Source organism: Oryctolagus cuniculus, chromosome 12, assembly GCF_964237555.1.
Source record: "Oryctolagus cuniculus chromosome 12, mOryCun1.1, whole genome shotgun sequence".
Lineage (NCBI taxonomy): Eukaryota > Metazoa > Chordata > Mammalia > Lagomorpha > Leporidae > Oryctolagus > Oryctolagus cuniculus.
The window spans coordinates 64,100,889-64,128,440 of record NC_091443.1 but is presented as its reverse complement, the minus strand read 5'-3'; the positions used below and the strand labels follow the sequence as shown (position 1 = coordinate 64,128,440).

At 48.5% G+C, this 27,552-nt stretch overlaps 1 protein-coding gene across 3 annotated transcripts in view; it reads left to right on the top strand.

Moving 5' to 3' along the window:
- The window catches only part of INO80 (INO80 complex ATPase subunit), a 148,407-nt gene extending 126,026 nt beyond the window's left edge, over positions 1-22,381 (top strand). For 2 of the 3 annotated variants that reach the window (XM_002717971.5, XM_070054006.1), the window contains exons 30-36: positions 8,219-8,377; positions 9,002-9,104; positions 10,118-10,206; positions 15,657-15,812; positions 16,228-16,387; positions 18,700-18,915; positions 20,807-22,381. In XM_002717971.5, coding sequence (XP_002718017.2) covers positions 8,219-8,377; positions 9,002-9,104; positions 10,118-10,206; positions 15,657-15,812; positions 16,228-16,387; positions 18,700-18,915; positions 20,807-21,024 — 1,101 coding nt within the window. In that variant the 3' untranslated portion in view covers positions 21,025-22,381. The remainder of the gene's footprint in view (positions 1-8,218; positions 8,378-9,001; positions 9,105-10,117; positions 10,207-15,656; positions 15,813-16,227; positions 16,388-18,699; positions 18,916-20,806) is intronic. The other variant, XM_017348137.3, reaches the window with a different exon arrangement.
- Positions 22,382-27,552: the final 5,171 nt, after the last annotated feature.

Sequence of the window (27,552 nt, the reverse complement as noted above, 5' to 3'; positions counted from 1 at the left end):
TTGTAATGAAAAAAATGTATTCCAGGGCTAGCACTGTGGTGTAGCAGGTAAAGCTACTGCCTGCAGCGATGGCATCCCATATGGGCACCAGTTCAAGTCCCAGCTACAACTGCCTGCTAATACAGATACAGTTACAGTTGCCTGCTAATGTGCCTGAGAAAGCAATGGATGATCACCCCTGCACCCACATTGGAGACCCGGAAGAAGCCCTCGAGTCCTGGCTTCAGCTGGGTCCAGTCCCGGCCTTTGCAGCCATTTGGGAAGTGAACCAGTGGATGGAAGATTTCTATCTCTTCCTCTCCTTCTCTCTCTCTCTGAAATGCTGCCTTTCAAATAAACCTTTTAAATAAATAAGCCTTTTAAAATAAACCTTTATTTTATTTATATATATATATATATAAAAATATATGGGTCAGCGCTGTGGCGCAGCGGATTAAGGCCCCAGCCTGCAGCACCAGCACCCCATATGGGCACTGGTTCAGGTCATGGCTACTCCACTTCCAATCTGGCTCTCTGTTACAGCCTGGGAAAGCAGTGGAGGATGGCCCACGTTCTTGGGCCCCTGCACCTGCAGAGGAGACCAGGAGGAAGCTCCTGGCTCCTTGAAGTCATGACTCTAAAAATGGCACTGAATGTGGCTGTTATGTTGCCTCTCTGTGGAGTATAAGGCATCTGTGTCCCTGTAGGTATGAAGAAGAGGCATATCTAGAAGGGCCATGGAGAAGTGAGGCACAGAGAAGAAGAGACCGGATAGACTCGGCAGCCGAGCTGGAAGTGGAGTTAGAGTCTGTGTTCCCTGTCTGCACTCCTAGGCTGTGTTCACTCTTGTTCCTTAGTAGGCTGCAGGCTGGGGCTTTAACCCACTGTGCTACAACACTGGCTCCTAGGTTCTCTATTTTTATACATTTTCCACAGTCCCTGCATAATCATAGACTCAGTGAGTACAGGACTTACCACTTGTCCTAGCTGATCTTTTAGGCTCCAGCCTCAGTCCCTAGTCTCAAAACTGTTACTCCAAATTCATTCTTTGCTGTGCTGTTATTCTAAGTTTGTTTATACCCTTCTTTATTAATCGTATCACTCCTTCACTTAAAATTCTTCAAGAGCAGTGTTTGTGTGGCATAGTAGTTAAGATGCCTTCATTGGCCAGCGCCGCAGCTCAATAGGCTAATCCTCTGCCTGCAGCGCCGGCACCCTGGGTTCTAGTCCTGGTCAGGGTGCCGGACCCTGCACCCATGTGGGAGACCAGGAGGAAGCACCTGGCTCCTGGCTTCGGATCAGTGTAGTGTGCTGGCCACATCGGCCATTAGGGGGTGAATCAATGGAAAAGGAAGACCTTTTTTTCTCTTTCTCTCTCTCATTGTCTCTCTCTCTCACTGTCCACTCTGCCTATCAAAAAATAAATAAATAAATAAGGTGCCTTCATCTCATATCAGGGTACCCAGATTCAAGTCCTGGCTTCACTCCTGAATCTGGCTTCCTGCTAATGGAGAATCTGGGAGGCAGCAAGTGATAGCTCACATAGTTGGGTCCCTGCCACCCACTTGGGAGACCTGGATTGAGTTCCCTGCTCCCAGCTTGAGCCTGGCCCACTTTCAGCCAGTGTGGACATTTAGGAGTGAATCAGTGATGGAAGCTGTCTCTCTTGTCTGTCTTTCTCCATCTTGCCCATCTTTCAAGTAAAACAAAACAGAATTCTGGGATTCTCCATTATCTAGAAGATAGACTATAAACTTCTTTCCATGGCTTATAAGGCTATACATTTGTGGCCTTTATCTGCCTTTCCAGCCTAAGTGCCAGATCACGTTTCTTTCCAAAATTTTCTGTTCCTGATAATGACTGATGTAGTGTCCTGAACATGACATGCCGTGTCACACTTGCATGAATTGTTTCCTCAGCCTTGATCATCCCTTTGTAACCCATCTCTTGGACTTGGTAACCTTTTTTTTTGAAAACCTTATTCAGGTGCCAAGTTCTTCCCAGGCCCCTCCATCTATTCAAGTTAGTCACATTATATTGTAATTATTTTCATATCTAGCCTTAGACCTTCTCAGTGGAGGGAAGTGTTATAGATGTATTTTTTTTTTTTAAGATTTATTGATTTATTTGGAAGGCAGAATTACGGAGAGGCAGAGGCGCAGAGAGAGGGGCAGAGGTCTTGCATCCGCTGGTTCACTCCCCAAATGACCACAATGGCTGGAGGTGGGCCGATCCGAAGCCAGGAGCCAGGAGTTCCTTCTGGGAACTCCTGCATGGGTGCAGGGGCCCAAGGACTTGGGCCATCTTCTACTGCTTTCCCAGACCATAGCAAAGAACTGGGTCGGAGCAGCTGGGTCTTGAACCGGCACCCATATGGGATGCTGGCACCGCAAGTGGTGGCTTTACCTGCTACACAATAGTGCTGGCCCCTATAAGCTGTATTTCTAGTGCCTTGAACAATTCATTTGTGCTTTCATTCATTCACTCAACAAATGTTCAGTGGACATCTACCAAGGGCCTGGTACTGTTTTAGGCACCAGGAAATTCAGCATGCAGTAAAACGAAGTTCCATTTTTATCCTCACAATTACTAGAAATTTCATTTCTAGCAGGGAATTGGCTAGGAGAAGTATAAACAAGAAAAATTCTAAAAATATGAATGCTTTGAAGAAAAGTATACCAAATAAGAAGTGATAGAATGATTAGGAGTTGTAGGCCAGCACTGTGCCTTAGCAGGTAAAGCCTCTGCCTACACTGCTGCACCCCTAATAGTTGCTGGTTTGAGTCCTGGCTGCTCCACTTCAATCCAGCTCTGTGCTGTGGCCTGGGAAAGCAGTAGAAGATGGCCCAAGTCTCTGGGCCACTGCACCCACGTTGGAGACCTGGAAGTAGCTCCTGGCTTCGAATTGGCTCAGCTCCAGCTGTTACGGCCATTTGGGGAGTGAACCAGTAAATGGAAGGCCTCTCTGTAACTCTGTGTTTCAAATAAAATAAATAAATCTTTAAAAAATAAGAAAAGAATGACTAGGGGTCACTATTTTATGTGGGTTGGTAGTGTCTCTTTGACTGGGTGACATTTAAGCCAAGATCTAAAGAGAGGGAAAAGGAAGGCCAAGCACATATCTGGCAGAAAGAAGGGAATTCCAGGCAGACTAGAAAAGTGCAAAGCCCAGTGGAGAATATGCTCAGCACCATCAAGCACCAGTGAGGAGCCCAGAGTCCTGGAACAGAGTCAGTGAGGAGAATGGTATGAGATGGGGTTGCAGAAGCAGATCCAGTGTACTTGGAAATGGTGTGGGGCGGGGGCGGGGGAGGTAATGTAGGACAGGTTGGAAGAATTTGAATGGTGTAACTTAATCTAGCTTGGGCTTTAAATATGTCCTGACTTTTGTTCAGAAAGGAGGAAACTGAAATTCTGTATGGAGGAAGGTAGAGAAACAAATCTGTTAGGAGTATCAGACATTAAGTAGCAGCATTCCCCATGCATCGTGGTCTGGAGTTGGAGAGAAAGATGTATCTGAATAGGTATTTTGGGATCATCAAGCATAGATGATACTTAAGACCACAAGACTGCATTAGGTCACCTGGGGAGGTTTAGCATTAGTGTTTCATTAAAACAAATTTCCTGGGGCTGGCATTGTGCTAGTTCATGTGATTTGCCCTGTGTGGGTAAGGAGCTCCTACTAGCCACACAGAACCAAAGTAGGCGTGGGCTCCAACTCCATAGCTACAGGAATAGAAGCTAGAATCCCTTTTCAACCTGAGGCCCTGAACACTGAATTCTGAATTACAAAATAATTTACATTTTAATTTTGGGGAGGATTGTTGTTCACTTGTAACTTAAAATTGAATGGAATATTTATTAGAGAAATGGGTTAGTAAGATTGAAATTTATGCCTAGGTTATGCTTTTTGTGAACCCAAGTGGTTGTGGAGTGGATGTGTGTGTATGTCTGTGTGTTTCATTAGAAAAAACAATAGACTTAGCTGCTTGTCTGGCATTTTTCCTTTGCCCTGAGGTTTATTTAGCTTTGGATCCCCACAGCCATTTATTGACAAGGAAAAAGTCATTCTAAAATGTCAAGGAAGACTAAGGTCTCATGATTGAGAATGCTTCTGTAAACAAGTCTTTGTAAACATCAGGGATGTGTCAGCTCCACCTTGGTAGTGAAAATATGATTTTAGAGGACAGTGAATGGCAGCAGCCTCTTACTCCCTTACCATCTGTGTTCTTTGAATCTTCCTGGAATAGGAGTATCTGTATTTTACTCTGTTTAGTGATGGGTTGTTCTAAACTGCTGCATTTGTTTTTGTTTCTGTGTCAGACCTGTTTTAAATGTTTACATGTGATAGTGAGTGTTGTAGTGCAGTGGGTTAAGCCACTGCTTGGGACATCCATATCCTATATTGGAGTGCTTGTTGGAGTCCAGGCTACTATGGACTTCTGATCCAGCTTCTTGCTAATGTGCCTGGGAAGCAGTTCTTGGTGCCTCAAGTACTTGGTTTCCTTCCACCCATGTGTGAGGTCCGGATGGAGCTCCAGGCTTCTGGCTTCAGCCTGGCCCTGCCCCAGCTCTTGAGATAATTTGGGGAGTGATCCAGCAGATAGAAGATTGATCCATCTATCTGTCCTTCTCTCCCTCTTTCCCTGTCTCTTCCCCTCCCTGTTCCTCTGCCTTTCAAATAAATAAATCCTACAACTAGGGCGGATGAGAACCTTTTGTTCTTTAGTGGCAGTCTGAGAAGTCCTGTGTCCCATGGGACAGCTTTTATCCTCTCTAAGGAACTGAGCTTCCAAGTACCTCTTAGGAGAAAAAGCTCCATCCTCCAAAGAGTGGTCCAACTTTTTCCAGTTGTTCCTCTAGAAATTTTGCTGTTTTCCATTGTATTCTCTCCTCGCTCTCATTGGCCTATGGCCTATGTTGCCAGATCTCTCTGTCCTGTCTCAACTTGCACCACCCTCCATGCCTGCTTAACTTGATGTTTACAGCTTCGTGAAGGTGCTAACTATTAATATATTTCTCCTTAGTCATTGCTGGGCCACGCTTTGTAGATTGACTTGCTTTAATCTCTCCTGGTTAATGAGGTTGTTCTAGTCCTCTAAGAGTTATTTTTTGCTCTGGAATGTCTCGCAGAGCTCCGTAAGCTGATTTCCAAATGTAGCTGTCATGTTTGTCCCACTGTGGTGCATTGTCTCCCCCAGCACTCCCCTTGGTTCACATCATAGCCGATTGTTCATTTTGTTTTCTGATTACAGAATAATGTACAACTCTCTAGGATTTTAATTCTGTCACTCTTGGTCTTGTTTTAACCTTTTAGCTTATTTATTTCTTATTTTTCCCCCATATAAGTGTTTTCTACACAGAGTCCTATTTTATTCTCTTTTTCTCCCCAGTACCCACCTTCTTTAATCCATGTAAAGAATAAATAACCATTAATTTGGGTCTTTCAAACTATCTCCTTAAGTATTAATTTTCTTGTTGTTTGTAAGCTTTAAAAAAATAGAATCAGACTTGGCTGCCGCTCAGACTTCTAGGAAAAATATAAATGTTAAGGGAGTACCTATTTAATGATGCATGGCATGAATCCATGTTGAGCCATTATCCCAAGCTTGGACAACTCATGGTATTAATTTTTGGTAGGATAGCAGCCCCCAGGTTGCACACATGCAGTCCTGTTAGGTATATTGGGCAGTGTTATCCCCCAGTCCACTGGTGGTCTCCTTTTTGTTAACTGTGTCTTCTCTTTCTTTGTTCTTCAGATTAAACTGCATTTTCTAAAATTTTACATAGTTCTGTTTGAAATGCCAAAGTGTCCTGTCAACAGGATTGTTATTTCTTCAGCAACTGACAAGCATTGTATGCTTCCACATCTTAGGTCTGTGGATATACTGAGCATCAGTAATGAGGTTTCACAGTGACTTTTTTTTTTTTTTTTTTAAGATTTATATATTTGAAAGGCAGAGATACAGAGAAAGAGGGAGAAAGAGAGAGAGAGAGCAAGAGTGAGTGCGATCTTCCATCCTCTGGTTCACTTCCCAAATGGCTGCAGTGGCCAGGGCTGGGCCAGGCTGAAGCCAGGAGCTTCTTCCAGGTCTCCTACATGGGTGCAGGAGCCCAAGGACTTGGGCCATCTTTGCTGCTTTCCCAGGTGCATTAGCAGGGTGCTGGATTGGAAGTGAAGCAGCCAGGATTTGAACCAGCACCCGTATAGGATGCTGGCTTTGGAGATGGAGGCTTAACCTTCTATGCCACAGTGCTGGCCCCCCATCCTGGTCTTTGAGGAGTGAGCCAGCGAATGAAAGATCTCTCTCCCAGCCTCCCTTTCTCTGTCCCTGTCATTTTGCCTTTCAAATAAATAAAAATAAATCTTCAAAACAAAACCTGAGGGATTATGCCTCATGTAAAACAAGACATAACAGCACCGTAAGAATGAGCTAATGGGGGGGGGGGGAGCTCTTACTAGTAGTGGTAAGAACATTGAAAATGGCAAAGATCTGAATTCTGGAGAGAGAATGGCAGAATAACAGGAAATAAAGTTGGATTAATATAGCAGGGTCAGGGCCGGAGCCGCGGCTCACTAGGCTAATCCTCCACCTAGCAGCGCCGGCACACCGGGTTCTAGTCCCGGTCCGGGCGCCGGATTCTGTCCCGGTTGCCCCTCTTCCAGGCCAGCTCTCTGCTGTGGCCAGGGAGTGCAGTGGAGGATGGCCCAAGTCCTTGGGCCCTGCACCCCATGGGAGACCAGGATAAGTACCTGGCTCCTGCCTTCGGATCAGCGCAGTGCGCCGGACGCAGCGCGTCGGACACGGCAGCCATTGGAGGGTGAACCAACGGCAAAGGAAGACCTTTCTCTCTGTCTCTCTCTCTCACTGTCCACTCTGCCTGTCAAAAAAATAAAATAAAAAAAATATATAGCAGGGTCAGATTATTTAAGGGAGTTTGGACCTGGTGTGTTCACAGCATAGACAGCAAGAGCATGAGAGGTTTGCAGAGGTGCCCAGGGTACCCAGGGTAGACGAGACTGAGATCTGGGAAGCTCTCTCAGCTGGCAGCACTCGTGAACCAGACATACGTGGTGAGGATCAGGTCCAGGACAGTGACTGAAAGGGCAGACACTTTCCTGGAGAAGCACTGGCTGGGTATGGCGGTTTTAATTGGAGATAGAGGAGGATACGTGAGTTATGGGAGCCATTTTGGATTGGGGTTATTTCAGAAGATGCTGTTGCTGTGTTGGATAACAGTCTTAGGACTGAGGCTCACTTAATATTGGTACATTTTGTCTGCTTATTGTTTAGCCAAATAGGAGTAACTTCCAGGGAATCCTTTAAACGTTCTGTCTTTGGAATTCATGGGACAGGATAGAAGCCTAAGAAAGTCAGGAAAGCTTGCTTGTCTCTTTCTAAGCATTAAAGAGAAGGCCTTCCCATCCCACCACCCTCCTCCCCCATTAGGCTGTGTCTCAGTCTCCTCATCTATCAAATGGGAATGTTAATAGTACCTAAGTCAGGGCAGCAGTGGGTTAAAGGTCCAGCCTTTAGCACCAGCATCTCTTATAGGTGATGGTTTGTGTCCTAACTGCTCCACTTCTGATTCAGCTACCTGTTGCGCCTAGGAAAGCAGCGGAGGATGACCCAACTCCTTGGGTCCCCACACTATGTGGGAGACCCAGAAGCAGCTCCTGGCTCCTGTCTTTGGCCTGGCCCAGCCCTAGTCATTGTGGCTATTTGGAGAGTGAACCAGCAAATGGGAGACGTCTCTCTCTCTCTCTCTCTACCTCTACCTCTACCTCTACCTCTACCTCTACCTCTACCTCTACCTCTACCTCTACCTCTACCTCTACCTCTCTCTCTCTGTGTAACTCTGCCTTTCAAATAAATAAAAATAAATATTTTTTTAAAAATAGTACCTAAGTCTTGGTGATTGTGGAATTTAAATGAGTTAATGAACTGTAGAACAATGACTGTGTCAAGTTTTAACTATTGATATTAATATGCTAAGCACTAAATGTTTATTATGACTGCCGCTTTTTTAAAAATGAAAACTATAGGAGCAGCCCAGGATCATGTCTCTTGCCTGAAGGCTGAGTGTTCTGGGTAGTTACATCTTCTCGTCTTCAGACTGAGGGAGGAATTTGTACAGACACCAAACCATGGCAAACAGATCCGGGGTCAGGTTGCTGAGTTTCTTGTCCTACCCTGATCATACTTCAGTCTTTTGTATTCTCATCCTGTCTGCGTAGGTGATTTTCTATGACAGCGACTGGAACCCCACTGTGGACCAGCAGGCCATGGACAGGGCCCACCGCTTGGGGCAGACAAAGCAGGTGACTGTGTACAGGCTCATCTGTAAAGGCACCATTGAAGAACGCATTCTGCAGAGAGCCAAGGAGAAGAGTGAGGTAAGCACAGCGGAAGAGACTAGGATGGAAGAGAGATTTGGACGTCCAGCCACACACCTAGACTAAGGCTGTGTAGGAAGGACTCTCCTGCCTTTCATTGGCAGTGAAGAAACTAGAATTCCCTCTGCTTAGAAAATATAAAGTCAGGGCCTGTACAATAGCAGTCTGCGCTGCCCGGCCGCTCTTCACTCCATTCCAACAGAATGATGTCCAGAGCCTGTTTGGCTGTTCTTCATGTGGAGACTGATACCGGTATGTCCTTTAGGTTTGGCAGAGGAAGGAGGAGTGACTCTGAGCTCGTGTCGTAGTGCCCTCAGCTGATTTGCTTTGGAGTTGTATGTCGTTTGCTATAGCTTCCAAAGAAATGGCTATTTTGCTGTTTTTTTCCAGCCTTATATGGCATTGTTGGATTTTCTGTCTACCAATTAGCAGTCCAGGCAAAGAAGTTCATATTGTCCTTTCTGCTGGACAGATAATTTGGATGGATCAGTAAGATAAATGACAAGGAAATAGGGAAACCAGAGGCCTCGCCCCGGGAGTGTGTTGAAGAGGATGTTTCTTTGTGGATATTTGTCATAAGGGAATGAATGGCTGCAGGTGACATTTTGATCTGCTTTGGTGTAGATTCAGCGGATGGTGATTTCAGGTGGGAACTTCAAACCAGATACCCTGAAACCCAAAGAGGTGGTTAGTCTTCTTCTAGATGATGAAGAGCTGGAGAAGAAGTGTACGTACTCTCAACTTCCTCATGCTCACCCCACATCTGAGAATGGAAGAGGAAAGGGGGAAACATATCTGGGGAGAAGAACATTGTTACATTAATATTTTGTATGAAAATCCAAAGATGTGCTGTGGAGTAGAAAATGAAATTTATAATCAAAAAACTTTTAAATTTTTACTTAATTGAAAAAGAGAGAGATCTTTCATCCACTAGTTCATTCTTGCAAATGCCCACAGAAAACTGTATCTGGGCCAGGCTGATGCCAGGAGCTGGGACCTAAACCTGAGTCTCCAGCTTGTGTAGCAGGGATCCAGGTGCTTGAGCTGTCACCAGGTATTCAGGGTGCTCACTATAGGAAGCTGAAGTGACAGCAGAGCTGGAACTCAAATCCTGCACTTCTGTATGGGATCTGAGTATCCCAAGTGGTATCTTAACTGCTACATCAAATACCAATACCAATCTGTGTGTATATTTTTAAAGTAAATAAGACTTCAAATAAAAGCATCACTGTTTGTACAAGGAAGGCTAGACACACCTCCTGCCCCTGGGAACGTTGTTAAGAAGTTGGAGAAGCACTGTGCAATAAACATACAAACCCTTTCCCCTTGTATTTCTAGCTTTAGAGAACATTGGGTTTCAGGTTTATCCTGTGAGGCTCTGAGGACACACACGGCATCATACCAGACAACAAACTCCTATTTGCCAGCACCTTTTTAATACCTCCCAGAACTCTGCCACCATGCTTGATGTGTGCAATGCAGAGACAGGAAAAGGGAGGGGATAAGGCAAGAAAAGGCCCATAATAATTAAATGAAATCATGACTTCAACCCAAAAGCAATTAAGAATCCGACAAGTCTCTTCTTTGTCCTAGTCAGAAACATGCCAGTTACCTGCCTTAAACAAATAGAAGTTGTATCTTGAGCATAAACATCAGTGGATAGGCCACCTGGATTGCAGAGGATGAGGATTAAGATTGCTATAGGTTCTTCATCAGGTTGTTGTTTTATTTTTTTGGTAGTGAGACTGCGGCAGGAAGAAAAACGGCAGCAGGAGGAAACCAACCGAGTGAAAGAGCGCAAGCGCAAGCGGGAAAAGTACGCAGAGAAGGTATCTCCAGCCTGGGGTGGCAGAGAGGGGCTGGTGAGGTACAGGTGCTTGCAGGAAGGCTGTGGGGCCCATGGCGTATCATGTTGCCTAGTGGTTGGCATTCAGTGCACCTGTGTGTCACGATGAGCAGCTGTCCCATGCTGATTGACCTTGTTGTGGAGGTCACAATTCAGTTACTAAAACCATCTAAATGTGAGTGGAATGAATGCTACGTCCATCAGATACTAGATTCCTTACAACCTTAGAATGGGCCTTAAGAGATCATAAGGTCCAATCCTTTTACCATTATTCTGCTAGTGTACCATTCACTGTCATCCACCACTGGAAATAGAAATCTGTGGCCAGGCTGTTCATCTTTTTCTCTTCAGCTCATACTGAAGATTTGAACATTCTTGTTTCCTTTCTTTTTCTGCTGGCACCTACCAGATTAACCTCAAAATAGGATGTAGTTTCTAAAGTATTAGATCAGCAATTTTTATCCCTGGTGTTTATTGGCATGCTAATTGGGGGAGAAACCAGCAGGACTTAGTCATTTTGGGAATCAATCCATTAGTTCTGACTAGATTCCAAACATACTGTACCCAAGAGCTGTGGTTGTACCATTTTACTACCTTCTAGAAAGTGCTTCCTAATTTTTCCTGGTGTTTTTGGCTTGTCTTTGGGCTGGGCTCATGGTCTTGAACAAGATACCCACCTGAGCTTTGGGCATCTCCATAGCATTGGCATTGGCATTCAGTATCCCTTACATCTTGTCCTTGTCCTTGCCTTATTTCCTTGGCCGGTTTGGTTTGCCACATGTTATCTGCCACATGTTGATACTGGTTCTGCTTTCAGTGGAGGTTGTCTTCCTCTTGTCCAAGCATGTACTGGGCCTCATGTCTCTTTGTCAACATGGCTTTGAGGATTAGCAGCCTAGGAACCGGTCTCAGTCATCTTTCAGGAGGTATACTAGCTCTTCCTAGTACAGAACTCTAAGCAGAACTGTTGTACTCTGAAGGATGCCCCTCATACTTTTTTCATTTACAAAACTTTTAAAAACCTTGGCTGGAGCCCATGCTGTGCCACGCTGGGTTAAAGCCTGCAGCACCAGCACCCCATTGGGGCACCAGTTCGAGTCCCGACTATTCCATTTCTGATCCAGCTCCCTGCTAAAGCCCCTGGGAAAGCAGTGGAAGAAGGCCTAAGTGCTTGGGCCCCTGCCACCCATATGGGAGGCTCAGAGGAAGCTCTTGGCTCCTGGCTTTGAATCAGCTCAGCTCGGCCATTGCGGTCATCTGGGGAGTGATGCAGTGGGTGGAAGACCTCTTTCTCTCTGTGTCTCTTCCTCTCTCTGTTACTGTCTTTCAAACAATCTTTTTAGAAGAAAAGAAAAGAAAAGAAAACCTTGGGAATGATGGATCTTTCCCTAAGCTGAATCTCTACTTGTTCCCCTAGGCTCTTATGACTCCATCCCCCGATATCAATCCTGTTACTTAGTATTTAAAATAAAGATGGGGCCAGCATTGCAGGCAGAGCCAGTAAACCTCTCTCTGCAGTGCTGACATCCCATATGGGTTCTGGTTCAAGTCCTGGCTGCTCCACTTCCCATACACCTCCCTATTGATGACCTAGGAAAAACAGCAGAGGATGGCCCAAGTACCTGGGCTCTTGCCACCACATGGGAGGTATAGGTGAAGCTCCTGGCTTTAGTGTGTCCCTTTGTGGCCATCTGGGGACTGAGTTAGATGATCTCTTGATCTTGATTTTCTCTCTCTCTTTCCCTGTAACTCTTTCAAATAAATAACTGAATCTTTTAAAAATGAAGTAAATAAAATAAAGATGGAGGGTTGAGTGTTCAGCCCAGCAGTTAAACCATTGATTAGGGCACCCACAATACATATGGGAGTGCCTGTGTTTGTTACCTGCTCCCTTTCCCAGCTTCACCTTCCTGCTATTGCAAACCATTAGAAGGCAATGGTTGGCCGGCGCCGCAGCTCACTAGGCTAATCCTCCACCTAGCAGCGCCGGCACACCGGGTTCTAGTCCCGGTCCGGGCGCCGGATTCTGTCCCGGTTGCCCCTCTTCCAGGCCAGCTCTCTGCTGTGGCCAGGGAGTGCAGTGGAGGATGGCCCAAGTGCTTGGGCCCCGCACCACATGGGAGACCAAGAGAAGCACCTGGCTCCTGCCTTCGGATCAGCGCGGTGCGCTGGCTGCAGCACTCCAGCCACAGCCCAGGAATAGCAGTCTCTGAGGCACTGCCCTTCGGAAGGCCACTGCCTGTCCTGTGGTTTGTATCATCTCTTTGGCCTGGGCTGCTATTATTACACAGAGCACTTTAGAATAAGAGCAAATATTCCATTGGTTTTTTGACAATTAAGAAATAACTAGGGGCCAGCGCTGTGGCACACTAGGTTAATTCTCCGCCTGTAGTGCTGGCATCCCACATGGGTGCCGGTTCTAGTCCTGGTTGCTCCTCTTCCAGTCCAGCTCTCTGCTGTGGCCTTGAAAGGCGGTGGAGGCCGGCGCCGTGGCTCAGTAGGCTAACCCTCCGCCTAGCGGTGCCAGCACACCGGGTTCTAGTCCTGGTCGGGGCTCCGGATTCTGTCCCGGATGGCCCAAGTGCTTGGGCCCTGCACCCGCATGGGAGACCAGGGGAGGCACCTGGCTCCCGGCTTCAGATCAGCGCAGTGTGCCGGCTGCGGCAGCTATTGGAGGGTGAACCAACGGCAAAGGAAGACCTTTCTCTCTGTCTCTCTCACTGTCCACTCTGCCTGTCCAAAAAAAAAAAAAAAAAGGCAGTGGTGGGTGCTGGTGCTATGGCGCAGTAGGTCAATCCTCTGCCCGCAGCGCCGGCATCCCATGTGGCCGCTGGTTCTAGTCCTGGCTGCCCCTCTTCTAATCCAGCTCTCTGCTGTGGCCTGGGAAAGCGGTGGAAGATTTGGGAGATTTGGAGGAAGCTCCTGGCTCCTGGCTTCAGATCGGCATAGCTCCAGCCGTTGTGGCCATCTAGGGAGTGAACCAGCAGATGGAAGACCTCTCTCTCTCTCTCTCTCTCTCTCTCACTCTACTTCTCACTGTCTGTAACTCTACCTCTCAAATAAATAAAATCTTTAAAAAAAAGAAGAAGGCAATGGTGATGATTGAAATAATGGGGTTCCTGCCTCTCATGTGGGAGACCTGGATTGACTTCCTTGCGATAGCTTTGGTTCAGCCCTGGCTGCAGCTGACATCTGGGGAGTGAATAGTGGATGAGAGTTCAGGGGTGGGTTGGGGTGATAACACTCACCCCTTCCCCACTTTGATTTTCCCCTCCAAAACTCTCTCTTTTTTTATATATTTTTTTTAAGATTTATTTATTCATCTTAAAAGAGTTATGGAAAGAGAAAGAGATCTTCACCAGTTGGCCACAACGGCCAGCAGTGGGCCAGGCCAAAGCTAGGAGCTAGGAGCTTCATCTGGGTCTCCCACGTGAGTGGCAGGAACCCACACAGTTAGGCCATCTTCCACTGCTTATCCCAGGCCATTTGCAGGGGACTGTATCAAAGTAGAGCCAGTGCCCGTGTGGGATGTTGGGGTCACAGATGGCAGCTTAACACACTATACCACAATGCCAGCCCACCTCTTTTTTTTGTTTGTTTAAAATAAAAATAATAATAATAATAATAATAATAATAAATCTTAAAAACAGAGAGGTCTCTTCCATTCATTAGTTCACGCCACAAATGGCCTCAACAGCAAGGACTGGGCTAGATGGAAGCCAGGAGCCTCTTCCTAGTCTCCCACAAGTGTGTAGGGGCACAAGCACTTGGGCCATCTTCTGCTCTTTTCCCAGGCCATCAGCAGGGAGCTGGATTGGAAATGGAGCAGCTGGGACTCAAACCAGCACCCGTATGGGATGTGTCATTGCAGGCTGCAGCTTTACTGGCTGCAGCACAAATTTGGCCCCACACCTCTCTCTCAGAAATAATGATATTAAATGATGTGGTAAATCATTGAGAGAAATATTAATCTCAGATAATTAAAAATAAATAATAAGTATGCACAAGTAGCCTTAGCATTCAGAAACAGTATCAAGGATGAAAGGGTGGTTTTTTGACATAGTGCATTGTAGGGTTCAACAGTTTGCCTCAGGTAACGTCCCCATACTAAGTGTAGAATAATAAGTGCCCAGTGATAGTGTAACCTGTTAGCCTCTGCTAGGGGTAGATACAGGTGCAGTAGTGCCATAGGGGTATAAGATTCGAGGTATATCCAAGCACATTCCATGATTCCAGGTCCCCAGTCTGCAACACAGCCCTGCTGAACTTATGTCTGCAACTGCTTGGTCTAGCAGTTTCTGTGTTAAGAGTTTCTGTGTAAATTGCAGAAATGAAAAAAAGCAACTCATTATTTCTGGAGCACAAGACCCTTCATTCTCTTTGTATATATTTAAAACATATGGAGTAATCACAGACAGACTACAGATGGTCTAAAAAATTCTATGTAGTGGCAAGTGTTTGGCATGGCACTTAAGTCACTTGGAACGCCTGCATCCCATATCGGAGTGCATAGTTTGAGTCCCAGGTCCTCTGTTTCCAATGCAGCTTCCTGCTGATGCGCATCCTGGGAGGCAGCAGATGATGATGGCTCAAGTACTTGGGTCTCTTCCACCCACATGGGAGACCCAGATGGAATTTCCGGCTTCTAGCTTCAACCTAGCCCAGCCCTGGCTGTTGCAGGCATTTGGGGGTGAACTAGCCAATGGAAGACCTTTCTCTTTCTCTCTAGTTGAGTCTTTCAAGTGAATGACAATAAACAGATCAGAACAGTTTTCTAATTAAAAAGAGATGTATAGAAAACTCAATGAAAGCACTGGTTCAGGGCAGGTATTGTGGCAGAACAGGTAAATTAGCCACTGCGTGTGATGCTGGCGTCCCATATGAGTGCCTGTTCATGTCCCGACTGCTCCATTTCCTATCTAGCTCCCTGCTAATGGCCTGGGAAGGCAGTGGAAGATGGCTCAAGTGTTTGGGCCTCTGCCACCCACATGGGAGACCCAGATGAAGCTCCTGGCTTCAGCCTGGCCCAGTGCTGGCCATTGTGGCCATCTGGGGAGTAAACCAGTGGATGGAAGACCGATCTCTGTCTCCCTTGTCTCTTCTGTAACTGACTTTCAAAATAAGCAAGCCCTGGCCTCTGTTTTGTGGGACCGCGATCATTAGGCAAGGACACAGGCTGCTGCCTGGGTGTCCCATGAGGATCTGGCTTGAGGTGGCTCCGGTTCAGTTATATTCTGTTGTAGTAAAGTACACCTGAACTCTTACTAACTGATCCCTCCCCTTCCTTGTGAGTTTTTCTTATAAATGTGCTCATTGAGAAGTTTATAAAGTCAAGAATAAAAGTTCTATCATCATTTTCTTCCCTAACTCACACTTTTCTCTTGGGATGTATTCTCATGCTTCTTCCATATTTCCTGATCTGTGTGTTCCCAGAAGAAAAAGGAAGATGAATTAGATGGGAAAAGGAGAAAAGAAGGCATGAACCTCGTGATCCCGTTTGTTCCCTCCGCTGACAACTCCAACCTCTCAGCCGACGGGGACGACTCCTTCATCAGCGTGGACTCGGCTATGCCCAGCCCATTTAGTGAGGTCAGGCTCCTTTAAAAGGCCTTCGTCGTGCTAGCATGGACATTCCCTGCATTTGCAAGGGGTACCCTTTCCCTCCCTGTGTCGTCTCCCCTATAAAAACATCACAAAATGCTGGGGGGGTGGGAAAGGCCTTCGTCGTGGCAGTGGCCACTCTGGCTGACCTTGTGGGAGGGACTCAAACGTGGGCAGCCTTGCCTTGTAGAATGGGGCTGAACAAGGGACCCATCAGGAGAAAAGCAAATGAGAGCAGGCTGGCTGCTGGCTTCTGAGAAGCCAGAGCAGCTGCTAAGTTTCAGCAGTGAGGCTGGGCAGGAGAGGGAAAGTGGGGTGTGTCTGTGCAGCAGGGTCTCTCCTGATGGGGGACTGCAGGCTGTGCACACTCTGGTCATCATGGTCCTGACCCTTCCTCTTGTAGATTTCCATCAGCAGTGAGCTGCACACTGGCTCCATTCCCCCTGATGAGAGCAGCAGTGACATGCTGGTCATCGTGGATGACCCGGCCTCTTCAGCCCCTCAGTCTCGAGCCACCAACTCGCCTGCTTCCATCACAGGCTCTGTCTCGGACACCGTGAATGGTGAGTGATGCTGCTGTCACGCATGGCTGCCCCACTGCCTCAGGAGCACATTGGTTGGTTTAGTGTGGTGGATGAGGGCCTGAGTGCTTCTAGGATAATGGCATTTTCTTTAGAAAAGAATGCAGTAGACCGAAAAGTAGATGTTATAGCCTTTTTTTTTTTTTTTTTTTTTTTTTTGGACAGGCAGAGTGGATAGAGAGAGAGAAAGGTCTTCCTTTGCCATTGGTTCACCCTCCAATGGCCGCCACGGCTGGCGCGCTGCGCCCGGTGCACCGCGCTGATCCGAAGGCAGGAACCAGGTGCTCCTCCTGGTCTCCCATGGGGTGCAGGGCCCAAGGACTTGGGCCATCCTCCACTGCCTTCCCGGGCCACAGCAGAGAGCTGGCCTGGAAGAGGGGCAACCGGGACAGAATCCGGTGCCCCGACCAGGACTAGAACCTGGTGTGCCGGAGCCACTAGGTGGAGGATTAGCCTAGTGAGCCACGGCGCCGGCCTCTCTTACATTCTTTCACTTGAGAAAGCTACTGAAAGAATAAGCCTATTGGCCGATGCCGCAGCTCACTAGACTAATCCTCCGCCTTGCAGCGCCGGCACACCGGGTTCTAGTCCCGCTTGGGGCACCGGATTCTGTCCCGGTTGCCCCTCTTCCAGGCCAGCTCTCTGCTATGGCCCGGGAGTGCAGTGGAGGTTGGCCCAAGTGCTTGGGCCCTGCACCCCATGGGAGACCAGGAGAAGCACCTGGTTCCTGCCATCGGATCAGCACGGTGCGCCGGCTGCAGTGCGCCAGCGGGGGTCATTGGAGGGTGAACCAACGGCAAAAGGAAGACCTTTCTCTCTGTCTCTCTCTCTCACTGTCCACTCTGCCTGTCAAAAAAATAAATAAATAAAATAAAAAGAATGTAAGAGAAACCAAAATATGAACTTCCTAGAGATTTAAAATGTATGTGTTGCTTAGTCATCTTTCTTATTTCACTCTTAGCTGTTATCTTTTAGTTAAAATCAGTTTTTCTGGGCCTTCCTTCACTTTGTTGTATAGGCCTAGTATTCCTACTGTTTCTTAGGGGAACCTCTAGGTTACTGTTTTTGTTTTTTTTAAGATTTACTTATTTGAAAGGCAGAGTGACAGGGAAGAGGAGAGAGGGGGAAAAAATCTCTTTCCTCTGGTTTATTCTCCAAGATGGCTTCAATAGGCAGGAGTGAGGAGCTCCATTACCTGAGTGATCATCTGTTGATTTCAAGACAAGTTAGCCAAGAGCTGTATCAGAAGCCAGCATTCTGACATGGGATCCTGATTGGTAGATTAATGTATCACCATAGTACCCCTGAAACTCTGAAGTTAAAACTTGGGAGAGGAGGTGAGCATTGTCACGGTTTGGGTTGAGCTGCCACTTGAGATGCCTATATCTCACATTGGGGTGCTGGATCAAGTCCCCAGCACCTCTGTTTCTGATCCAGCTTCCTGCTAGTGTATCCTGGGAAGCCACTCAAGTGTTTCCTGGCTTCAGCCTAACCCAGTCCTGGCTTTTGGGGGAGTGAACCAGTTATCTCTTTCTCTTGCTCTGCCTTTCAAATAGATGAAAATAAATAAAGATTATTTCAAAACAAAAGAAAAAAAAAAAAAAAACTCAGAGGGGCCAGTGCTGTGGCATAGTGGGTAAAGCCACTCCCTGCAGTGCTGGCAACCCATATAGGCACCAGTTCAAGTTCCGGCTGCTCCACTTCTGATCCAGCTCCCTGCTAATGCATTTGGGAAAGCAGCAGAAGATGGCCCAAGTCCTTGTGCCCCTGCACCTACATAGGAGACCCAGAAGAAGCTCCTGGCTTTGAATCGACCCAACTCTGGCTATTGCAGCCATTTGGGGAGTGATCCAGCAGATAAAATATCTCTCTTTTTCTCTCTCTGCCTCTGCCTCTTTGTATCTCTGCCTTTCAAATGAATAAATAAATCTTAAAAAAAAAAAAAAAAAAAAAACTTGGGAGGAAATGTTGACTTTCCAGGGCAGGAGCACTTTGGGAGTATGCAAGTGAATCCTAGGTTGCAGGTCCCTGGAATTCATTTAGTAATAGGCTGGTCTGAAGAAGAAATACAGGAGTGATAGGAACCTTTGGAATGAAAAGTGCCCTGAAGATTCGGCTTTTGGGTGTTGAGAATCTGTAGTTACTCAGCCACTGACCATTAAACGTAGACCTGAACCTCCCAGGAGTCCTGGAGCAAACACTCCAAGAGCCGGCTTGCACTATCAGGGGGAAAGTTGATATTAACATTTTGAAGAAATTAATTTTTTTCCCTCTTGGCCCATTTGTTCCCACAGGAATTTCCATTCAGGAAATGCCAGCTGCAGGACGTGGTCACTCAGCCCGCAGCCGAGGACGCCCCAAAGGTTCAGGAAGCACAGCCAAAGGAGCAGGGAAAGGCCGAAGCCGGAAGTCCACAGCAGGCAGTGCCGCTGCAATGGCAGGAGCTAAAGCAGGGGCTGCGGCAGCATCTGCAGCTGCCTATGCTGCATACGGGTACAACGTGTCTAAAGGTGCGCAGGCCGTGGGCAGCTGCAGGCTGTTGTGATCAAGAGCAGTCTGGAAAGTCTGTTGCGCATTCTGCCAAGCAGCATGTGTGGGGCTCCCCAAGCCAGCACCCTTCCTCCCAGAGTCCAGGATGGAGTTCTGCTTCTGTGTGCAGAGCAGCCTTGACCTTCCTCTTGTCTGCTGGCTTGGTGCTGCTCTTGAATAGAAAGTCACCATGAAAACACCTTAGCTGCATTGTGGACTGTGTTGATTTAAACATTTAGAATTGTTGCTGCTTTGAGAACTGGTTTTTTTGTTCCTAGATTGTCTTCTAGAACCTATATTTTAGTAATCCAGGCTGACATAGTTAGCATTCATTCAGATGTTAAGCACCTCTGGACCCTGCGCATAGCATGTGGACCCCGCACTTAAGTGTATAATAGACGTGAGAAAGGGAAGCTGTGCATGGGATATGTTTACTAGATTGCATGATACAGAGAAGTGGGAAGAGCAGAGGCTTAATTGTGGTTGTGGGTCAGAAGGAGGAGGAAGCGTGGACCTCCCGATAAGGATGCCCAGCTGTAATTCTGAAAGGAAGACAAGGAAAGATTTGTACAGACAACAGAAAGCTGGCAGTATGGGGGATCACTGAATTGGTCAGCCAGGTTATGCAGAAGAGGAGAGCAATGGGAGTCAGGGTTGGGAAGACATGGCAAGACGTGCTAGGCGACAAGGAGCTATGACAGTTTGAGAAGGGACATGGCCACTGTGGCCTTGGAATGCAGGGCAGCTGGGCTTGGTGAGAAAGGAGGACCCATTTACAGGCCGCTCTCCCCGCTCATACTTGGACTTAGGATGAGCTCACAGGATTGTTGCAGCGAGTCTGAGCGTTCTGGAATAGAAAGTGCTTGGGCTGTAGGAAGTGCGCTGTGAATGTTATTTCACCTCCCCTTTCTCCTGCTGCAAGACTTTCTGCTTTCACTTACTGCTTTATTCTGGAAATACAAAGTAGAACAGCCTAGCCCAGTGTTTCTTAACCCTTGGGCAGCTCATTATATCCTTGGGGAACCGGAGTCACCCAGGGTGGGGCAGAGTACCACACCCTAGGATTTCTCCTGGACACCTGCTCAAGAACGGGTCTAGAGGGGTGAGGAGCAAACGAGTAGTGTGACACAAGAAACATCAGCAGTGCTTGTAACTGGGAATGGAAAACAGGAGAAAGGACTGGCTCAAGATTTCCTGCTCTTGCACTGTAGATGAGGAAAGACTCCTGTGTGCCCCTCAAGCCCTTAGCATTTTTTAGGACAAGAAAACCAGAACAGAAGAAACAGTTGGGGACTCATATTAGACAACATGTTAGCAGGTGTAACTAGATTTGTCTCACACTAGAGAAAAGTCACTGTTGCGCAGAGAGCCATGCCCAAAGCGTGGGGCTTTGAGCTCCTGGAAGCGACAGGGCTTTGAGAGCAGTGATGGCTATGGCCGGTGCAAGGAGGAGCGTGTGAGGACAGCCAGGTTAGAGAGTGGGCAGCCTGCTCAGGGGAGCAGAGGACACCTGTGGATCCAGAAGGAAGCAGATAGTCACAAGGGGCCTCCCAGGAGAGAAGAGCCGGAAGTGCCTAGTAAGCCGCTTCTCAGGCCATGTGTCGTGTGTTCTGTCTGGGGCCTCACAGTGACATTTCATTCTCTGTGGATGAGGTCATATGGAGAGGGGTAGATGTCATTTTCTCTTTTTCCTCAATAGAAAGACTGTTGACTGGAAAAGGAAGCAAACGCACCCAGAAGAGATTGGCCAGGGGTGACTGGGAGGGATTGCCTACTGCCTTTCTTCCAGACTCAGCTCTGGTAACCTCAGGCTCCATGGCAATCCCCACAGGGCTGGTGCTTACCTTCCTGTCTCCTTCTCCATCCCCACAGGAATCTCCGCTAGCAGTCCTCTGCAGACGTCCCTGGTCCGGCCTGCTGGTCTTGCTGACTTTGGACCTTCAAGCGCCTCTTCTCCTTTGAGTTCCCCTTTGAGCAAAGGGAACAGTGTACCTGGGACTCCCAAGAGCCTCCATGTGACCAGCAGCCTAGCCTCAGACTCCCTGGTCCGGAAACAGGGCAAAGGCACCAACCCCTCTGGAGGACGGTAACCACCTCGGTCTTCCAGCTTCCTTCAGCCAAATCTGGGGCGAGAGCCTTGGTCTGCAAACATGCCCCGTGCAGCATCTTACATCCTGAGTCAGAGGGTGGAGATGAGCGTTTGCAGCAGAAAAGCAGGCAGGTGGTTGGTGTGAGCATTTTTATCACCTGTCTCAGAAGGAATGTTCTGGGGCTGCCTGTGGCGAGAAGGCCAGGGATAGGGATCAGCCCCACACCCCCGCCCCGGCATCTCACATGACCCCCAAAGCCAAGTCTTAAACCTCTTATGGGGGAAGGGCCTGACATGGACCCCCTTTAGCTCAGGCACACTGTCTCCATCCCCATTCCGCTCCCCGGCTCTGACCATGTTCCTGCAGAGGCTCCGCAGGGCTGTGAAGAGCCTTCCAAGGTGGAGACTCCTCTCAGAGTTGTAGGTCTAGGAAAGGGGGAATTGTGTACCGGGTGTCTGCAGTCTTTCGACACCTCCACAGGTCTCCAAATGCCATTTGCCACAGTTTTGTTGTTGGAGAGAAAGCAGTAAGCGCGAGAGGAGGTGGTGGCTTCGGAGGATGACAGGAACAGAGGAAACATGGTAACAGGCAGGTGTTTTCCTTGCATTTCCTCCCCTGTCCTGCATAATTCACACCATAGAACCTTCGGGTCCCACCAGCAACAGTAGCAGTAGCTCCCACCCAAGGGATACCCAGAAGCCAGTAGAGAGACCAGGAGCCACCTCAGTCAGCAGGACACCTCCCCTCCCGTCTCGCAGACTCTCCTTTGCCCATGCTCAATGCACAGTCTCCCCCCACGCCCTCAGCCCCCTCTTGGCTGTATGCACTGTCTGTATTGCACTGAGAAAGGAAGGGACAGCAGGAGGAGCAGGAAGGGTGGAAGTGGCGGAGGGCAAGCTCGGCCCCACCAGCTTGAGCTTGCTGCCCTCCAAGAGAGGCAGAGGGGCCGCATTCGCACGGGAGGTTGTTCTGCCTCCCACCCCCCACCCACACCCCCGCCTGATGTCCCTGGTGGAGCAGGTGCTTCTGGGCGGGCCAGCCTCTAATTTGCACACCTGAAAATCGCGGAATTGAATTTAGATAGATTGATTTTTAAAACTTTTTTTTTTTTTTGGAGTAGGGGTTTTAGGGGAATCATTTAATTTAAATCATTAAGATTCCCCTGCCCAAACCCAGACTCCTGTGTACAGATGCTATTTAGAGGGAATCAGAAAAATGCCAAGACTTTTTTCTCTTTGAATGTGCTGTCTATTTTTATAACTGAACTTGTACATATGTATAAAAAGAGACACATCTTTCTTTTACTAACTGGATAAAAAAATCTTAAATAAAATGGAGTGAGATAATTTTATGTAAATTGGAGTATCTGTGGTCTTTACAGTCACCTCTCCTTAGGAACACGTTTGTTGTGGGACCGTTGAAAGATGTGGCAAGAGACCAGGATGGCATCATTCCGTGGCCAGAGAGGACAGGGTTAGTGGGGCACGGTGTGGACTGTGTCAGCAGCAGTCTTAATTAGGCTTAGGAATTTGCCTCTGGCAGTCACAGAGGAGGCTGGACCCAGTAACAGCATGCCGTGGCCACGGCCTCCGCGTGTGGGTTCTTGATGACTCAGAACCTGAGTGTGAGCAGCTTGACCCAGTCCACCAGCAGGCAGTTATATAGTGTTCATCTGGGTCCGGACGGCGTTTTCAAAGTTAACTGTACTTTTAAGAATCATGAAAGGAAACTATAAATACGTTCCTAGGGATTCCAGTGACATCCAGGCTCTGAAAACGTAGTCATGTGAGCAGTTGGAAAAAGCATGAGTCCACTGCGTCCTTGTGTCACCTTTGAACAGGGCTCATGCTGTTCCAAGCGTACTGGCCACATGGCCTCCCAAGCCTTGGCTCACCCTGTCTGCTGTTGATCAGGATCGGCTGGCCCCAGACAGCTGCCGCTCAGCCACAGTCACAAGGATCAGCCTTCATCTTGTTGATCTCAAGTAGCCATATCAGATACTCTGGGTCTGGTTTTTCTTGCTGGTAAACTTGATCGAGGTCTCACACAGAACAACCAGCATCAGTTTCCCAATTAACGATGTCCTCTGCCCATCAGCAGGGTGGCTGCTGTGACCTAATGTGTCAACAGATCCACTGGGATGAACCCAAGGTCCCCAGTGACATTCCTGCCGAAGCCTTGCCAGGGTCGGCAGCAGCCGCCTCTCTGGAGACCTGACCGGTCTGAGAGCCTGGATCAGCCTCATCCGACGCCCCTGGAAAGGATGCGTGTTTCGGATCAGAGCCCTCAAGTCTTCTCTGTATAAACACTGCAGAATTCCCTGTTCATCCATTTTCAATCAGTCCTTGAAGATGCCTCGCCCTTCTCTCTCCCTCTCGCCCTGAGCCATGCTCATAGCCTTAATGTCTGTCCCCCTTCACCTGACAGTAGAGGTGTGGGACCTGAATCTTTAAAGCGAAGGCCTTAAGCTCATTAACAACTTGAGTCCAGTCCCCACTTTGTGACTTACGCCCCATCTACCCACTTTTAGGACATGTCCATCTCCCATGTGAGAGGCAGTGCCGCTCTAATCTGTGAAGTTTGCTTAATGCAGAAAAACCCAGGTAGAGTTCCAGCCTGGCTCAAAGAATTGTTCCTCAGTAGGCCAGAATCTCAGCCCCAGACACAGACCCAGGCTGGATCAATGAGGCAGTCCATTTGGCTAGTATCACCTTGCCCCCTGGCCCAGCTCCGGGATCCTTGGGTGAGTGTGGTTTCTAAGATTGTGGGTGTGTATGCGCTGTCTTGGAAATGCGAGGTCTGAACGCACTGGGCACCTAGTATTCTGCAGCCCCACCTCTGGAAGGGCTTGATCTGTCTGGTTCTGAGGGTTTGAGCAGGGTGGATGGAGCAGACGGCCACTGGCATTCTGCACAGCATTGCCTTTTTTTCTGCAGGTGTGTTCCATCCATCAAACTTTGCTTTCCACACACCCTCAGCCCTGTGTCTCTTAACTAGATCACCAGGCTGTTAGACACAGATATCCTTTGTTCCCTTACGAGAGTTTGAACTAAATAAGGCAGGTTTGAACTGTCCACCCTGGAGATCCTCTGTGTACCTCCAGGGCTGTTGAGAGTGCTGAGTGTAGGGGTGTGGCTTGCCCAGTTGGAACATAGCGGCTCTGCTTGAGCAAGCCACTTGAAGATTTTGTGTGAAGAAGTAACTGTTAAGAAAGATCATAATTTGAAACCTTCTGATGCTTGTGTGATCTAAAAATGCAGGTTTTGTTTCTGGCATGTGACTGAATTTCTTTATTTTTTAAAGGTTTATTTATTTGAAAGGCAGAGTTACAGAGAGAGAGGTCTTCTATCTACTGCTTCACTCCCCATTTGGCCACAACGGCCAGAGCGGCACTGATCTGAAGCCAGGATTCAGGAGCTTTTTCCAGGTCTCCCACACGGGTGCAGGAGCCTAAGGATTTGGGCCATCCTCTACTGCCTTCCAGCCATAGCAGAGAGCTGGATTGGAAGTGGAGCAGCCGGTTCTCAAACCAGCATCCACATGGGATGCCAGCACTGCAGGCAGCGGCTTTACCCGCTATGCCACAGCACTGATCCCAAATTTCTTTATTTTTTAAGTATTTATTTACTTAGAGATCTTCCATCCACTGGTTCATTTCCCAAATTCCCACAACGGCTGGGCAGGAGCAGGTCAAAGCCAAGAGTCCAGAACTCCATCCAGGTCTCCCATGTGGGTGGCAGGGGCCCAAGCACTTGGACCATCTTCTGACTTCTCAGACCATTAGCAGGGAACTGGATCAGAAGTGGAACAGCCAGGACTGAAACCAGCACTCAGCTATGGGTGGGATTCAGCGTGGCAGGCGGCAGCTTAACCTGCTGCGTCACAACATCCACCCTGAGACTGAATTCTAACAGGTCCCAGGTGGTGGCCGTGCTGCTGGTCCTTGGACCACATCTCCTGGCGTAAAAGCCCCTCGGGTACCTTCCAGTCCTACCAGTCAGAATAAGCTTTTCTTGTTCTTAAGATCTCAATTGACTTTACTTGAGATTCTAGAACTGGGCAATACTTCATTCCATAAAAGAGGGTAAGCGTTCTGTCAACTCTAATCTTTGCTTTATGCATCCCAACCCCAGCCAGGAAGCTAGGTACAGAAAACAAAGTTTTATTTTTGTTAATATTCAACTTCACCTACCTCATGACATAAAATGAAATTGTAGTGTTCCCAGGAAGATTCAGTCCATATGTGTTTTCTCAGTTTAGTCGTTTGTTTTTTCTTTTAAAACTCAATTCATTATTTTCTCTGTTGTGATCCTGCCCCTGGCCTTCCCCTGCAGCAGGCATGGTCTCTCTGGGACCAGGCCTCTGACTTGCTGCTGTCTCTCACCTGTGTGCCCTCCAAAGACACCACTTGACTTTGCTGTCACTGGAGTGACTGTCCCTGGAATCCCTGGTTCCTGTGCAGTTTGTACCCTTATGGGGACTACCAGACTCTTCAGGGTCTGTTGGCTTTCTCAGCCTATTCCAAGGTTCTTCTCGGGGCCTGGAGAGATTCAACTACTCTGCCATCTTCTGCAGGCTGCTGGGGAGTGAGAAGCCCTGCAGTTTGGCAGGCTGCTGTGGTCATGCGGGCTGTCCAGTTCAGCCATCTTCATGAAGCACATGCAAGCCACTTAGATGAGGAGAGGACAGAGCCTCCAGCGTCTTGAAACTTCCCAGGTCGGTCCTTGCTGTGTGATAGCAAATGATGTTAAGGAAGAAGTCTGGGCCGGCGCTGCGGCTCACTAGGCTAATCCTCTGCCTAGCGGCGCCGGCACACCGGGTTCTAGTCCCGGTTGGGGCGCCGGATTCTGTCCCGGTTGCCCCTCTTCCAGGCCAGCTCTCTGCTGTGGCCAGGGAGTGCAGTGGAGGATGGCCCAGGTACTTGGGCCCTGCACCCCATGGGAGACCAGGAGAAGCACCTGGCTCCTGCCATCGGATCAGCGCGGTGCGCCGGCGCCCGGCCGGCCAAGGCGGCCATTGGAGGGTGAACCAACGGCAAAGGAAGACCTTTCTCTCTGTCTCTCTCTCTCACTGTCCACTCTGCCTGTCAAAAAAATAAAATTAAAAAAAAAAAAAAAAAAAAAAAAGTCTGCCTGCGAGGGAGGCCCTGAGGACCTGGGGTGATAGGAGCTTGGGCTATTTCATCCCTCGTGGGAATGTTTCCCCACCCCCACTCCCACCGCAGTTCACCACCCAGGAAGTGCTGTAGAGTGCCAGGTCCAGGCTATAGAGTTCCCAGTCCCGGGTGACAGCTCCTGTTGTAAGAGGAAGTGGACGGACATGGCTGAGGCCGCTTCCTGGTTGTTAAGGGACCTTGAGGAATCTGGGTGCCTCCCTTATCGCCAGGGCCCAGCCTCTTCCTTGCTGCAGGTCCAGGAACTTAGTGGGTTTCTCTTTCCACTTGGAAACTGCCACCTCCCACTCTCACTCCAGCTTCCCTCCTTAGGCAAGCTGCTTGGGAAAGGCATCCTAATTCTTTTTTTTTTTTTTTTTTTTTTTTGACAGGCAGAGTTAGACACGGAAAGGTCTTCCTTTTTCCCTTGGTTCAGCCCCCAAATGGCCACTACGGCCGGCGCACTATACCGATCTGAAGCCAGGAGCCAGGTGTTTCCCCCTGGTCTCCCATGCGGGTGCAGGGCCCAAAGACCTGGGCCATCCTCCACTGTACTCCCGGGCCACAGCAGAGAGCTGGACTGGAAGAGGAGCAACCGGGACTAGAACCCAGGGTGCTGGCACCGCAGGTGGAAGATTAGCCTAGTGAGCCACAGTGCTGGCCACTGCCAGAAAGGAGCACTGGGCCTTTTTAAATTAGGGGAGGGGGGCCTTGCTCCTGAGAACAAGCACACAGGATGTGAGGAGTTAACCTCAAAAAACACTTTGCAGTTCTCCCAGAGTCTCTTGCCTACAGCTCCTGACAACACTGGGGAGAAAAAACGAAGGGTCCTGAGTGGGAGGGTTCCTGACCTTTACCCCCCTCCTCTTAGGGAGCTCGGAGGTTCTTCCCAAAAGACAGGCTCCAGGAGCCCCTGCAGAACCGGCATCTCTGCTCTCTGCCTTTTGGGGTTTCTTTGTCCTGGGACCTAAAGCTCAAGAATGAATGTCTGGCCTAAGGGGGTTGGCATCTCGGGCTGACGTGGGCTGGGGATTGGACTACAGCAGCATCGAAGGGAGAGGGAAGCAGGAGCAGAGGTTCAGAACTGGGGAGACGGTGGGGAGTTTGCTGAGCTCTCCCAGCCCAGCTCATGGTGCCCCAAGAGCAGCTCTCGCTGGACATCCTGTGCCCTCCCATCAGCAGCACACAACCCCTACCCTCCCTACCCTGAGTAGCCCGTCCTGTGGCTGCCAGAGCAGAGGGCGCTCCCTTCCCTGTCCTAGGTGAGGGGTGCATGCTCTGTAGCCCTTGTTTTTAAGGTTTATTTATTTATTTGAAAGAGTTAGAGAGAGAAAGGGAGAGATCTTCCATCTGCTGGTTTACTCCTCAGATGGTAG